The sequence below is a fragment of the Scyliorhinus canicula genome, chromosome 9 (assembly GCF_902713615.1).
Source record: "Scyliorhinus canicula chromosome 9, sScyCan1.1, whole genome shotgun sequence".
NCBI lineage: Eukaryota > Metazoa > Chordata > Chondrichthyes > Carcharhiniformes > Scyliorhinidae > Scyliorhinus > Scyliorhinus canicula.
In genome coordinates, this window is record NC_052154.1 from 90326096 (window position 1) to 90341303 (window position 15208).

Genomic DNA, 15208 nt, shown 5'->3' on the forward strand with positions numbered 1-15208 from the left:
TCAGGCACTATATTAAAAGACCGTTCCAGTGCACAGCAAGTACACCAGGAAACATTCTTCACCCAGGTTCACCCCCTGGCACTTATGGCATCACCCTTGCACCATTCTCGCATCCCTGCTCAACACCTGCACCCCACCCACTGCCTGAGTGCAGAGCTGCACCACCAGTAGTGCACTCACCTCCGAACTCCCCTCGGTGTACTGCTCGTCAGGTACACGCCTTCTGAGACCAGTTGAGCATTGCGCCGTTCTGACACCACACTGCTGTGGATCAATTATTTGAAGTGTAGGTATAATTCCGGTGTATGGACCTAATAATGGCACGCTAATTTATTACAGTGCGATTCCTGACATTGAACAGCGAGAAATGTGGCCTGCCACTGATGGGGTAGCGGGCAGTCACTTCTTGCTTTTATGTCGATATGAAACATGACTTATGTCTTCTTGCAATATATCCCATTTTCACCACCAAACAGGTCCGATGTGAACGGGAGCAGAAAGTCCCAGCTCCTGGTTTGTGTTAGCTAATCAATCCTCTATCCATGCTAATATATTATCATCTCACCATGAGGTCTTCTTTTATGTACTAATCTTTGATGTGGCACCTTCTTGAATGCCTTCTGGAAATCTAAGCACAGCACATCCACATGTTCCCCTTTGGCCATGTTGCCTTTTACTTCCTCAAAGAACTCCAATAAATTAGTCAAATATGATCCCTTTCACAAAACCATGATGACCTGGCTTGATTGCACTGAGAGTCTCTAGGTGCCCTTACTATATCCTCTTTAATAATAGATTCCAGCAATTTCCCCAGTACAGATATTAAGCTAATTGGCCTGTATTTTCCTGCTTTCTGATTCCTCCCCTTTCTTGAATAGAAGTCGCATTCCCTGGTTTTCAATCTAATGGGACCTGCCCAGTATCAAATAATTTTTTGAAAATTAAACCAATGGATCTGCTATCTCAGCAGATACTTTACTTCAAAGTAAATAATCCATTATTCGGGCCTTGAAGATTAATAATTGTGATGCTGTGATTATTAGCCAATGGTTTTTGACTTTATATCTGTCCCTTGAAGAATGAGAGTGTCCTGGGCTGTATCAAGGAGACAAAGAATATTGGAAATCCTTTCAGTCCCGTGACCTACTTTAATGTTACCATTCACTTCACTGTCTCAAAATTTTCTTTATCATTATCCTTATCATTTGGCCAGCCAGACTTCCCTGTAACAATGCAGAATATAGTGGCATAGAACAGTGGCTATGTGTTAACTTTTTTAATCCTGATCAATGTTGCTTTACTGTAGAGAAGCACAAAGCAGAGGTCAGGCTGTTAGCCATGAAGAGGGAGAAAGGCGGCAGTCAGCTGGCTCTGTTGAACACCTTTGAGCGGCCAATTCAGAGAGGCATTGAGGAAGGGAGGCCTGGGAGCAGATTTCTGTGAATCTTTATGATGTATGGATGCAATGTCTAGTTTACTCTGCTGGAGGAAAGTTACTTGAGAACAAGAGGTTTTTTTCTGTAATAATGGAGCACAATCTTAATTATATCTGGTACTATTGTAATTGTTATACCTGACGGCAGTGAACTAGCAACTCAGTGATCAGCTGACATTCTGGTTCTCTGCAGTATAACTCAATAAACCAGGTATATGCTGTACGACTGCTGGTTAATCTTTTGTTAAAGATTTTTGAAAATATTTTGAAACATCCTTTGATGCTGAGCCCTCTGCTCCATCTTCACTTCGAAAGGTTCTGCGGATGACGAAGGGCTACAGTTCGGATAACACCTTGATGCTGCCACCAAGACAACCAGGCGAGAGGCTTCCCTTTGAATTACTGGATTACTACAAAGAACAGAGCCAAATCCAAGAAGAACAAGAACAAGCAAAGAGTAAAACCTTGGAGGCTACTGGAGGAGAAAATGGTATGTCCTCAGAAATAAACTGCATGCTTAATCAATTTCCAATCACCCCTATCAGAGTAGATAGCTTAGAAATTACTGTGATTTTATCAATACTTATTGTGAACCCAGGTAAAATAAACTTGCTGGGAAGCTCTGGAACTCCATCCCTAAATCTTTGCACCCGGCTACCTTTCTGTCCTCTTCAGCGACACAGAGACCAGAAGAAATAATAACAGGAGGAGACTGTTCTGCCCTCGAACCTGTTCCGCCATTCAGTAGTATCATTCTCATGTCCACTTTCCTGCTCTTTCCCCATAACCGTTGGTCCCCTACTGATCAATAATGTATCTCAGTCTTAAATATATAAAACGACTTTGCCCCCATAGCTCTCTAAGGCAGGGAGTTCCAAAGATTCACAAACTTCTGAGAGAAAAAATCCCCCTCATCTCAGTCTTAAATTGACACTCTCTTATTCTGAGACTATACCCTCTCGTCCTACACACTGTCATGAGGGGAAACATACTCTCAGCATTTACCCTGTCAAACCATTTAAGGATCTTATGGGCACGATTCTCCCAAAATATTTCTAAGTTAATTTGTTGCAGGTTTTTCAGGGAGTTTCCCGTCGTCTCTGGCAGTGAGTTCCCCACAGGTAATCAACGGCAGTCAGTTTTTTGGGCCCTGGGAAGCATCTCATTGGTTTAGCCCACACTTAGGGCGCGATCTTCCCAAAAGGGATCAATGTCCTCGGGAGAGCACGTTTACAAAGAACAAAGAACAAAGAAAATTACAGCACAGGAACAGGCCCTTCGCCCCTCCCAGCCTGCGCCGATCCAGATCCTTTATCTAAACCTGTCTCCTATTTTCCCTCTGTTCCCGCCCGTTCATATACCTGTCTAGATGCCTCTTAAATGATGCTATCGTGCCCGCCTCTACCACCTCCGCTGGTAAAGCGTTCCAGGCACCCACCACCCTCTGCGTAAAAAACTTTCCACGCACATCTCCCTTAAACTTTCCACCTCTCACCTTGAAATCGTGACCCCTTGTAACTGACACCCCCACTCTTGGAAAAAGCTTGTCGCTATCCACTCTGCCATACCTCTCATAATTTTGTAGACCTCAATCAGGTCCCCCCTCAACCTCCATCTTTCCAACGAAAACAATCCTAATCTACTCAACCTTTCTTCATAGCTAGCACCCTCCATACCAGGCAACATCCTGGTGAACCTCCTCTGCACCCTCTCCAAAGCATCCACATCCTTCTGGTAATCTGGCGACCAGAACTGCACGCAGTATTCCAAATGTGGCCTAACCGAAGTCCTATACAACTGTAACATGACCTGCCGACTCTTGTACTCAATACCCTGTCCGTTGAAGGCAAGCATGCTGTATGCCTTCTTGACCACTCTATTGACCTGCGTTGCCACCTTCAGGATACAATGGACCTGAACTCCCAGATCTCTCTGTACATCAATTTTCCCCAGGACCCATTGACCATATAGTCCGCTCTTGAATTTGATCTTCCAAAATGCATCACCTCGCATTTGCCTGGATTGAACTCCATCTGCCATTCCTCTGCCCAACTCTCCAATCTATCTATATTTTGTTGTATTCTCTGACAGTCCTCCTCGCTATCTGCAACTCCACCAATCTTAGTATCATCTGCAAACTTGCTAATCAGACCACCTATACCTTCCTCCAAGTCATTTATGTAGATCACAAACAGCAGTGGTCCGAGCACGGATCCCTGTGGAACACCACTAGTCACCCTTCTCCATTTTGAGACACTCCCTTCCACCACTACTCTCTGTCTCCTGTTGCCCAGCCAGTTCTTTATTCATCTAGCTAGTACACCCTGAACCCCATACGACTTCACTTTTTCCATCAACCTGCCATGGAAAACCTTATCAAACGCCTTACTAAAGTTCATGTATATGATATCTGCAGCCCTTCCCTCAACAATTAACTTTGTCACTTTCTCAAAGAATTCTATTAAGTTTGTAAGACATGACGTTCCCTGCACAAAACCATGCTGCCTATCACTGATAAGTCTATTTTCTTCCAGATGTGAATAGATCCTATCCCTCAGTATCTTCTCCAACAGTTTGCCTGCCACTGACGTCAGGCTCACAGGTCTATAATTCCTTGGATTTTCCCTGCTACCCTTCTTAAACAAAGGGACAACATTAGCAATTCCCCAGTCCTCCGGGACCTCGCCCGTGCTCAAGGATGCTGCAAAGATATCTTTTAAGGCCCCAGCTATTTCGACCCTCGCTTCCCTCAGCAACCTGGGATAGATCCGATCCGGTCCTGGGGACTTTTTCACCTTAAGTCTTTTAGAATACCCAAAACTTCCCCCTTCCATATGATAACTTGACCTAGAGTATTTAAACATCCATCCCTAGCCTCAACGTCCGTCTTGTTCCTTTCCTTTGTGAATACCGATGCAACGTACTCATTAAGAATCTCACCCATTTCCTCTGAGTTCACGCATATATTCCCTCTTTTGTCTTTGAGTGGGCCAATCCTTTCTCTAGTTACCCTCTTGCTCCTTACATACAAATAAAAGGCTTTGGGATTTTCCTTAACCCTGTTAGCCAAAGATATTTCATGACCCCTTTTCGCCCTCTTTATTGCGCGTTTGAGATTCGTCCTACTTTCCCGATATTTCTCCAAAGCCTCATCAGTTTTGAGTTGCCTCGATCTTATGTATGCTTTTTTCATCTTAGCTAGTCTCACAATTTCACCCGTCATCCATGGTTCCCTAATCTTGCCATTTCTATCTCTCATTTTCACAGGAACATGTCTGTCCTGCACTCTAATCAACCTTTCCTTAAAAGACTCCCACATCTACTTCATGCTCGCTTTTGGGAGGCCTGTAGTAAAGTCCCAACAATGTTACTGCACCCTTTCTATTTCTTAGCTCCACCCATATTGCCTCAGTGCTCGAATCCTCCATCGCGCTCTCCTTAATCACAGCTGTGATATCATCTCCGACGAGTAATGCAATTCCTCCACCCCTTCTACCTCCCTCTCTATCCCTCATGAAGCATCTATACCCTGGGATTTTCAGTTGCCAGTCCTGCCCTTCCCTCAACCAAGTCTCAGTAATACCAATAACATCATATTCCCAGGTACTGATCCAAGCCCTAAGTTTGTCTGCCTTACCTGCGACACTTCTCGCATTAAAACAAATGCACCTCAGACCACCTGTCTCTTTGCGTTCATCATCTCTTCCCTGTCTACTCTTCCCCTTAGTCACATTGAGTTTATTATCTTGTACCTTACTGGCTTTAGTTGCTGTTTCTTTACTGACCTCTAACTTCCTAATCTGGTTCCCATCCCCCTGCCACATTAGTTTAAAACCTCCCCAACAGTGTTAGCAGAAGCACCCCCTAGGACATTGGTTCCAGTCCTGCCCAGGTGTAGACCATCCGGTTTGTAATGGTCCCACCGCCCCAGAACCGGTTCCAATGTCCCAAAAATCTGAACCCCCTCCCTCCTGCACCATCTTTCAAGCCACGTATTCATTCTTACTATTCTTGAATTTCTACTCTGACTGTCCCGTGGCACTGGTAGCAATCCTGCGATTACTACCTTTGAGGTCCTACTTTTTAACTTATCTCCTAACTCCCTAAATTCTGATCGGAGGACCTCATCCCTTTTTTTACCTATAACATTGGTGCCTATATGAACCACGACAACTGGCTGTTCACCCTCCCCCTTCAGTATGTCCTGCAGCCGATCTGAGACATCCCTGACCCGGAGGCAACATACCATTCGGGAGTCTCGTTTTCGACCACAGAAATGCCTATCTACTCCCCTTACAATTGAATCCCCTATGACTATAGCCCTGCCAGTCTTTTTCCCACCCTTCTGTGTGGCAGAGCCAGCCACGGTGCCATGAGCCTGGCTACTGCTGCCTTCCCCTGGTGAGACATCTCCTCCAACAGTATCCAAAACGGTATACCAGTTTTGGAGGGAGATGACCGCAGAGGACACCTGCACTGCCTTCCAGCTCTTTCTCTGCCTTTTGGTCACCCATTCCCTGTCTCCCTCACCAATCTTAATCTGCAGTGTGGCCACCTCACTGAACGTGCTATCCACGACCTCCTCAGCATCGCGGATGCTCCAAAGTGAATCCACCCGCAGCTCCACAGCCGTCATGCGGTCTAACACACTTCCTGCACATGAAGGAGTCAGGGGCATCGGCCGCGTCCCTGAACTCCCACATTGAGCACGAGGAGCATAACACGGGTCTGGGATCTCCTGCCATTTTTACCCTTTACCTTAACTGACCACAAACTATACTATCAAATAATTAATAAGTGAAAAGAACAAAGATTTTACTTACCAATCACAATAGCTGAGTGATTCCCAGCACTCGCAGTGCTGAGAAACACATGGCTATTAAACGCGACTCACATTGAATAAGGGGCCTAAATGGGGAACGTACGGCCGAGGCTGCACATAGCCACGTTTTATTTACAATGGGGAGCTCCAGTTGCCGGAACTCCCCGTTGTAGTGAGAGATCATGATGCCATTTTTAAATGACATCCAGATCTCCGAGGCTTTCAAAAGAATCCTGTCTCTCCCCCCCCCCCCCCCCCACCTCCCAGCCCGTACGCAACATGGGAGGGTCCCCCGGCCCCCTCCGCATCCCCAACACCCACGCTGGGGAACCGCGGCCCGATCGGGTGTGCGCAAATAATGCCAGTTTGGCCGCTTGGCAGTGCCAAACTGGCACCCTGGCAGCGTCCCTGCCACCTGGCAGTGGATACCTTGACAGTGCCAGGCTGGCACCCAGGTGGCATTGACAGGATGCCAGGCTGGCACTGCCAGGGTACCACCTTGCCCAGAGGGCATGCATCTGGAGGCCTTTGACCCCCCCAAGTCGCATTACGTCTGGTCCCCGTTACAGGGAGTCAGTACCAGACGGCGTTCGCCCGAGATCCCCAAGACGAAGGGATTCAATCCCAAAGCCTCAGGAACCTCGGGAATCTGCACATTAGAGTAAGACTTACTGCCTCGCTCTAATGTGCAGATTTGCTAAAACGTGATCCCACCCATTGTGTTGAATCACACGAGGCGTTGGGGTCCGTGTAGTTCCCGAGAGCAGGATCTCCTGGCTTTCACCGGCCACACTGCACCACGGTGAGCTGTTTTTCCAGCGCAGCATGGCTGGAGGATCACGCCCTTAGAATTCCTTTTAGCATTGGGGAGCTGAACTCGGAGATGGACCACCATTTTAGAAGGGAGCCCTGAACTCTAAGTAAACATGTGTGTCTCCCATACTCCCCACCCATGGGCAATTCAGCTCCCCATATGCATGCATTACTCCCACTTCCCCTAAGTGAAGACACCCTGCTACTGGATCCCTGGGGTCCCCTCTCTTTGGGCCCCCCCCACACCACTTAAAAGCTCTTCCCCATCCAGGGCCCTCACCCGACACTCCCCAGAGCCTCTGACTTACCTGCCCTGCATACCTTCCATCATCCTTCTATGGGCTTGGCCCCCTGTGGCCCTGACCCTTGGTATTGCCACCTGGCCACGCTTGCAATTCCACCCTAGCACCCAAGCTGTGCTCCTAGCTTGGCAGTGCCACCCAATCACCTTGGCAGTGGCATCTTGCTCTATCTATGACCACCCAGGCGTCTCCGATAGCCGAGGCGACCCCCTGGGTGCCTGTCCACCCAATCCATGTTTGTGTGGACCAGTGCTGAACGCTGCCCGAGTGCAGCCTTGCCGGGGAGGCCGGTGGATCCCAGGTCAGCTCGCCAAAGTTGGTTTAAAACCACCTCTGCGGCGAGCGCGGTTTGGTCACGCCCCTTGTGGGTGTGTTTCTGACTCGGATGCCTTGCGGAACTTGGACGGATTCTGCGAGGCATAAAGGCTGCCGGGAAATGCGAGTGGCGTCTCCTGGCATTCACCGGCTGCACTGCGCTCGAGAGAGAGCGCAACACAGCCGATGAACCGCGCCCTATGGGTGAGATTCTCCGCAAATGCGGAGAATCGTAAAGGCTGCCGTGGGACAGGCTGTGACCCACGGCAGCCTTCACGCCCACTTCCGGGGCCGATTCTCCCCCCTGGGCGGGGCTAGGAGCATGGCCCGTGCGTCACGGCGGTGCAGCCTTGACGACCGTCATCAAGGCCGCACGTCAAGCATCACGCCAGCTGACGCGGCCGTTGACGTCAGCCGTGCATGCGCATGTTGGACAACGCCAACCCGTGCATGCGCAGTTGCCGTCTTTTCCCTCAGCCGCCCCGCAAGACGTGGCGGCTTGATCTTGCGGGGCAGCGGAGGGAAAAGAGTGCGTCCGTTATGGACGCAAGGCCCGTGATCGGTGGGCACCGATCGCGGGCCTATGCCCCCCTTGGCACGGCCGTACCACGGCCGTGCCAATCGGGCATCTGGCGCCCGTTTCACGACGGCAGCGAGCAGGTGTGTTTGCTGCCGTGTTGAAACGGCCGTGAAGGCCCGGTGCTCGGCCCATCGGCCTCAGAGAATCGCTGCTCACCGTAGAAAACGGCGAGCGGCGATTCGTTGCATGGGTTGGGCGTGGGGGGGGAATAGCGGGAGGGCGTGAAAAATGTCGGGAGGCCCTCCCGCTATTCTCCCACCCGGCGTGGTGGGGGCGGAGAATTGCACCCTACATGTTTCAATGAGATCACCTCTAATATGTAGAGTCGTAACCTGTTTAAACTCTGCTCATAAGACAATCCCTCCATAACGGAGATCATGCCAGTGAACGTTCTCTGAATCACTTCCAATGAAATAATGGGCGGGTTGTCCGGACCTCAGGCGGGTGTTTCTTGGCGGCATGCCATTCGCTGGTGGTAGCATTCTATCCCATTTCATTGGCCCCTGGCACCAGGACCAGAACAGGAAGGAGATGTACCAGTAGCTTGCTCCCGAAATCAGCACAAAGAAAGTTAACCTCACAAGTAGGTCAGTGTTAAGTTCGAGGAAGCAACCATACACCAGGGTAAAGAAACAAAATTGTTTTAATGAACGAAGAGCAAAACTCTCTACACCGCTGAGCTTACACTCAGGCCGGGGTTTCACGTCCAGGTTTATTCCCCACTGGTGAGGGAGCCCCGACCCCTCAGCGGTGCAGTTTATATTCCATGAGGAGTTTAATCAGCCCGGTCCCAAAGCTCTCGTATAGGTTATAACAGTCAGCCTCACCCTACAGCATAAAACATAACAGTTAAAAGAAAATTTGCTAAATATCACAGATAATATCCCTCTGCTCTGTTTCCAATTGCACCTGAAAAATGTATGATTTTCTGCCTCATTCTGAAAAGCTCTGAACCGAAACTTCTTCCATTTCTCAAGGAAACAGCCACATGTGCCCTTGGCAGCTGCTGAAGCCATTCTTTCAAGCATTTCCCAAACTACTGCTACCATGGAGTATGAAATTCCACTCTTGAATCTGTACAACTTGAATCAAAAAAGAAGACTCACAGTCAAGCCTGCATCATCCTATTAAATCTGAGCCACCAAATTCTTCCTCAGAACTATTTTTCATTTTCTTCCATTGCAGAGAGCCCCCTTCCCTCCCAGCCATGCCCCGCGGCAGACTGTAGTACACCTGATTCCTGTTTGTGGCATCACTGCTTCCCTAGTCGTCGCTCAACAACTACAAGCTTATTCACAAGAAATAGAACCTTTAAGTAAAGTTGTGCAGCACCAACATAGAACATAGAACAGTACAGCACAGAACAGGCCCTTCGGCCCTCGATGTTGTGCCGAGCAATGATCACCCTATTCAAACCCATGTATCCACCCTATACCCGTAGCCCAACAACCCCCCCCCCCCTTAACCTTACTTTTTTTTAGGACACTAAGGGCAATTTAGCATGGCCAATACACCTAACCCGCACATCTTTGGACTGTGGGAGGAAACCGGAGCACCTGGAGGAAACCCACGCACACACGGGGAGGACGTGCAGACTCCGCACAGACAGTGGCCCAGCCGGGAATCGAACCTGGGACCCTGGAGCTGTGAAGCATTTATGCTAACCACCATGCTACCGTGCTGCTCTATGCAAACATGCAAACCATAATTTATTCCAGGAATGAATTATTTAAAAATAGACTATAATTCATTAGCAGTTGTCACAGTAAAATAAAAACACCCCATTTTCTTAAAAATCCAAATGGCTTCAAGGAGGCTTCCATTTCACCTATTTCTTTAATTTTTGTTGCTGTCCAGGCAGCACTAGAACTTCCTCGCCTCTCTGGTTCTTCATCCACTAAAGCACCATTGGACACTGGATTGAGTGAAAGAAAAGAAAACTTGCATTCAGAGAGCATCTTTCAAGACTTGAGGATGCCTGTAGCCACTTAAATAGTTGTGAGATATTGTTATAATGTAGGAAGTGTGGAAACCAATTCATGCCCAGCAAGATGTAACAAGTAGAAATTACCAGATTATCTGTCTCGTGATGTTGGTTGAGGGATGAATATTAACCTTGTTCAGGTCACAGGTTGAAACCAGCTTGTTTCAAAAATCCCACCCGGCTCCCACCCGGCTTACTCACTCTTCCATCTTCTTCCATCGGGCAGGAGATACAGAAGTCTGAGAACACGTACGAACAGACTCAAAAACAGCTTCTTCCCCACTGTTACCAGACTCCTAAAAGACCCTCTTATGGACTGACCTCATTAACACTGCACCCTGTATGCTTCATCCCATGCCAGTGCTTATGTAGTTACATTGTATATCTTGTGTTGCCCTATTATGTATTTTCTTTTATTCCCTTTCTTCCCATCTACTGAATGATCTGTTGAGCTGCTCGCAGAAAAATACTTTTCACTGTACCTCGGTACACGTGACAATAAACAAATCCAATCCAATCCAATCCAATCCAAATGCTATCACAATCTAGAACTATTTCATTTTGTCCTAAAGTTTATGTGAAATATAACTGTTTCTTCCTAGAGTTGAAAGAGAATGAATTGGACGAGATGTTGTCTGATCAAACAGATAAGCAAGAACGGCTTCTAATTCCAGAGGGTGCCGCACTAACCAATGAAAGTGATGCTTCTTCAAAGCCACCAGTAAGCCCGTTGACAGAGGACAAAAAGGAGCCAGAGAGCGAAGCGACTGAGAAAGTATCAGAGGCCAAAGGTACGTGAGGTTGGATTTTGGAGTCACACTGCAGGGATGAAGTGGGTCGGGGGAATGATTTGCCTTCTGTATTGAGAATTTAAAATTCAGATTTGATCATTTATATAGAATCACTATAGAAGGAGGCCATTTAGCCCATTGAGTTTGAACTGAACCCACGAAAGAGCACCCTCAACAGCCCACTCAATCCGTCCTATCCCCGTAAACCCACCTAAACTTTGGACACTAGAGGGGAAATTTAGCATGGCCAATCCACCTAATCCACACATCTTTCGACTGTCACTGGAAACCAGACCACCCAGAGGAAACCCACGTAGACACGGGGAGAAACTGCAAACTCTACATAGACAGTCACCCAAAGTCGGAATCAAACCCCCTATATTGATGCTGTGGGACAGCAGTTCTAACCATTGGTCCTCCCTTATCTCCTACCTTCCTGCCGACAATTGTTTCCCTTATCTCTACAAATTGTAATACCAAGATTTAATCTATCAGCTCATTGTTATGGAGAATTGTGCTGTACTTTGAGCCTAGATGAGTCATTTAGAAAACAAAATCACATGAGAGCTGTCTCTGCTTGTCTAATGGCCATTCTTTAAGCCATAAAACACAAGGTTGTCTCAAAGCCATCTGTAACGGCGGTATCTGGATCAAACCGCACATATTTTAGGCACCACAACTATACCGAAAACTTAAGCAAAGTGCGACAAAGTAGTTATGTGCATAGCTGATACAAGGGATGAGATCCCAGGTACCCCTCCAAAACATTGAACTATGACAGAAAGCGAGAATGAATGGTACTTCACGCAAAATCGGTTAAGCTTTTATGTTGAAGGATGTTTAGGCATCTATTAAGAATGTATGTGTGAGCATGCCCCTCTTTCTGACCTGGCACGGGCTATTAATGTTAATCATTTTATTGCAGTAAGGAGTCTTACAACACCAGGTTAAAGTCCAACTGGTTTGTTTCAAATCACTAGCTTTCGGAGCACTGCTCCTTCCTCAGGTGAATGAAGAGGTAGGTTCCAGAAACATACAGGCAAAGTCAAAGATGCAAAACGATACTTTGAATGCGAGCATTTGCAGGTAATTAAGTCTTTACAGAGCCAGAGAGAGGGGTAACCCCAGGTTACAGAGGTATGAATTGTCTCAAACCAGGACAGTTGGTAGGATTTTGCAAGCCCAGGCCAGATGGTGGGGGGTAAATGTAATGCGACATGAATCCAAATCCCGGTTGAGGCCGTATTCATGTGTGCGGAACTTGTATATAAGTTTCTGCTCGGCGATTCTGCGTCCTGAAGGCTGCCTTGGAGAACGCTTACCCGAAGATCAGAATGCCCTTGACTGCTGAAGTGTTCCCTGACTGGAAGGGAGCATACCTGCCTGGCAATTGTCGCGTGATGTCCGTTCATCCATTGTCGCAGCATCTGCATGGTTTCGCCAATGTACCACGCTTCGGGACATCCTTTTCTGCAGCGTATGTGGTAACAATCATTTTATTGTTTTACCATGAACATTCCTTAAAAAAAAATGTTTTGGTGTGTTTACTGACTACCTCTACTGAGCAAGGAATTGATAATAGGAACAAACACAGGTTGATGCTGTGACATAGCAAGATAATCAAATTTTCACGTGGGACAAGTTTCTAAAGCAGGCAGTGTCCGAAGTGACTTTGGGCAACCAACAATTCCTGTTTGCTTGTTAATTTATGACCAGGTGACAGGAACTTAAGAGTCCTTTATCTCAGTATAACGTGTTTATATTGAACTCATAATGTGAGGAAATCTTGTTGGATTTTTTGTGCAGTTTCTGGGTGGAGGTCGAGGACTACAGATCCTGGCATGCCTAGGATTTCCGGTGTAAGCCCAAAGAACAGCAGGCTGTGCATGCTCAGTTTCTGACATTCTATTGCCAGCTGCTGGGTTGGGCAGAGCACCTGAGTGACAGTGTGGAACAAAACAATGACCACAGGACCTGGGTCTGCCACAAAAGTGATCCCACATAGCAAGGTTATCGGTGGCTGAAGAAGCAACAGCTAATAGGCTGTCATCAGCTCCATGTGTGGCTGGGGCTTAGAGAAGTCCGGCGTGAGCTAGGGCTCAGGAAAGCCCTGACAGCTGTTGATGACTCAGAGCAGCTGAGAGTTAATGCTCAGGGAAGCCAAAGAGCAGTAGTGTTCTTCTCAGAGCATCTAGAGAGGTGAGATTGTACTGGTGATTAGATGTTGGGGTGCAGCTTTGTAAATCTTGTCGAACGCAGTCTTTGGAGAAGAGATTGAGCAATTGAGGGGAAGCAAAGTCTGAGTTGTAGTGGCTGCTGAGGGAAATCAGAAACTATATTCTTGAAAGAGTAAAGCTGGAATCCCTTGTGAGGAAGATAGAATTTTAAAGAATTTTTTTGACTCACAGTTATCACCGATGTCTGGATTGGTTCTGAGAAATTGGTGGGCTCTGCCATTTTATATGCCATGTAACGTTTGTTCCAATCAGTTTGGCTGTTAACTCATATTTGCCTCATATTAATTCTGTAAGTGTATAAGATAAATAGCACTGACTGTATCTTTGTTGAATTTTGTAGAGTAAAAATTCTTTGTTTTGTTTCAAATTGTGGCTTGTATCTCTTTGTAAATACCTGGAATGTCAAATTTCCTCTGCACGACACTAAACGTACTGATCCCGAACTGAATTACAAGTCCACAGGTCACTGAAGGGGGCAACACAGGTGGAGAAGTAGTCAAGAAGGCATACGGCATGCTTGCCTTCTTTGGCCGGGGCATTGAGTATAAGAATTGGCAAGTCAAATATTGACTGGAAACACTATAGTTCGAGTACTTTAGATGGATCCGTTTTTGTCCAATGTGTGCAGGACGGTTTCCTGATGCAGTATGTAGATAGGCCAACAAGAGGCGAGGCCGTATTGGATTTGGTACTGGGTAATGAACCAGGACAGGTGTTAGATTTGGAGGTAGGTGAGCATTTTGGTGATAGTGACCACAATTCGATTATGTTTACTTTAGCGATGGAAAGGGATAGGTATAAACCGCAGGGCAAGAGTTATTGCTGGGGGAAAGGCAATTATGATGCGATGAGGCAAGACTTAGGATGCATCGCCTGGAGAGGAAAACTGCAGGGGATGGACACAATGGAAATGTGGAGCATGTTCAAGGAACAGCTACTGCGTGTCCTTGATAAGTATGTACCTGTTAGGCAGGGAGGAAGTGGTCGAGTGAGGGAACCATGGGTTACTAAAGTAGTTGAATCACTTGTCAAGAGGAAGAAGGAGGCTTATGTGAAGATGAGACGTGATGGTTCAGTTGGGTCGCTTGAGAGTTACAAGTTAGGTAGGAAGGCTTTAAAGAGAGAGCTAAGAAGAGCCAAGCGAGGACATGAGAAGTCTTTGGCAGGTAGGATCAAGGATAACCCTAAAGCTTTCTATAGGTATGTCAGGAATAAAAGAATGACTCAGGTAATAGTAAGGCCAGTCAAGGACAGTAGTGGGAAGTTGTGCGTAGAGTCCGAGGAGATAGGAGAGGTGCTAAATGAGTATTTTTCGTCAGTATTCACACAGGAAAAAGACGAAGTTGTCGAGGAGAATACTGAGATACAGGCTACTAGACTAGAAGGGCTTGAGGTTCATAAGGAGGAGGTGTTAGCGATTCTGGAAAGTGTGAAAATAGATAAGTCCCCTGGGCCAGATGGAATTTATCCTAGGATTCTCTGGGAAGCTAGGGAGGAGATTGCTGAGCCTTTGGCTTTGATCTTTAAGTCATCTTTGTCTACAGGAATAGTGCCAGAGGACTGGAGGATAGCAAATGTTGTCCCCTTCTACAAGAAGGGGAGTAGAGATAACCCCGGTAACTATAGGCCAGTGAGCCTTACTTCTGTTGTGGGAAAAGTCTTGGAAAGGTTTATAAGAGATAGGATGTATAATCATCTGGAAAGGAATAATTTGATTAGAACTAGTCAACATGGTTTTGTGAAGGGTAGGTCGCGCCTCACAAACCTCATTGAATTCTTCGAGAAGGTGACCAAACAGGTGGATGAGGGTAAAGCAGTTGATGTGGTCTATATGGATTTCAGTAAAGCGTTTGATAAGGTCCCCCACGGTAGGCTATTGCAGAAAATACAGAGGCATGGGATTCAGGGTGATTTAGCAGTTTGGATCAG

The 15208-nt window shown here is 47.0% G+C and overlaps 1 protein-coding gene across 1 annotated transcript in view; it reads left to right on the forward strand.

The window, feature by feature from the left end:
- hydin (HYDIN axonemal central pair apparatus protein) overlaps positions 1-15208 on the forward strand; it is a 1231368-nt gene that overhangs the window by 924763 nt on the left and 291397 nt on the right. Inside the window, exons 38-39 of the mRNA XM_038807144.1 lie at positions 1751-1925; positions 10854-11042. Of these exons, the coding sequence (XP_038663072.1) occupies positions 1751-1925; positions 10854-11042 (364 nt within the window). The remainder of the gene's footprint in view (positions 1-1750; positions 1926-10853; positions 11043-15208) is intronic.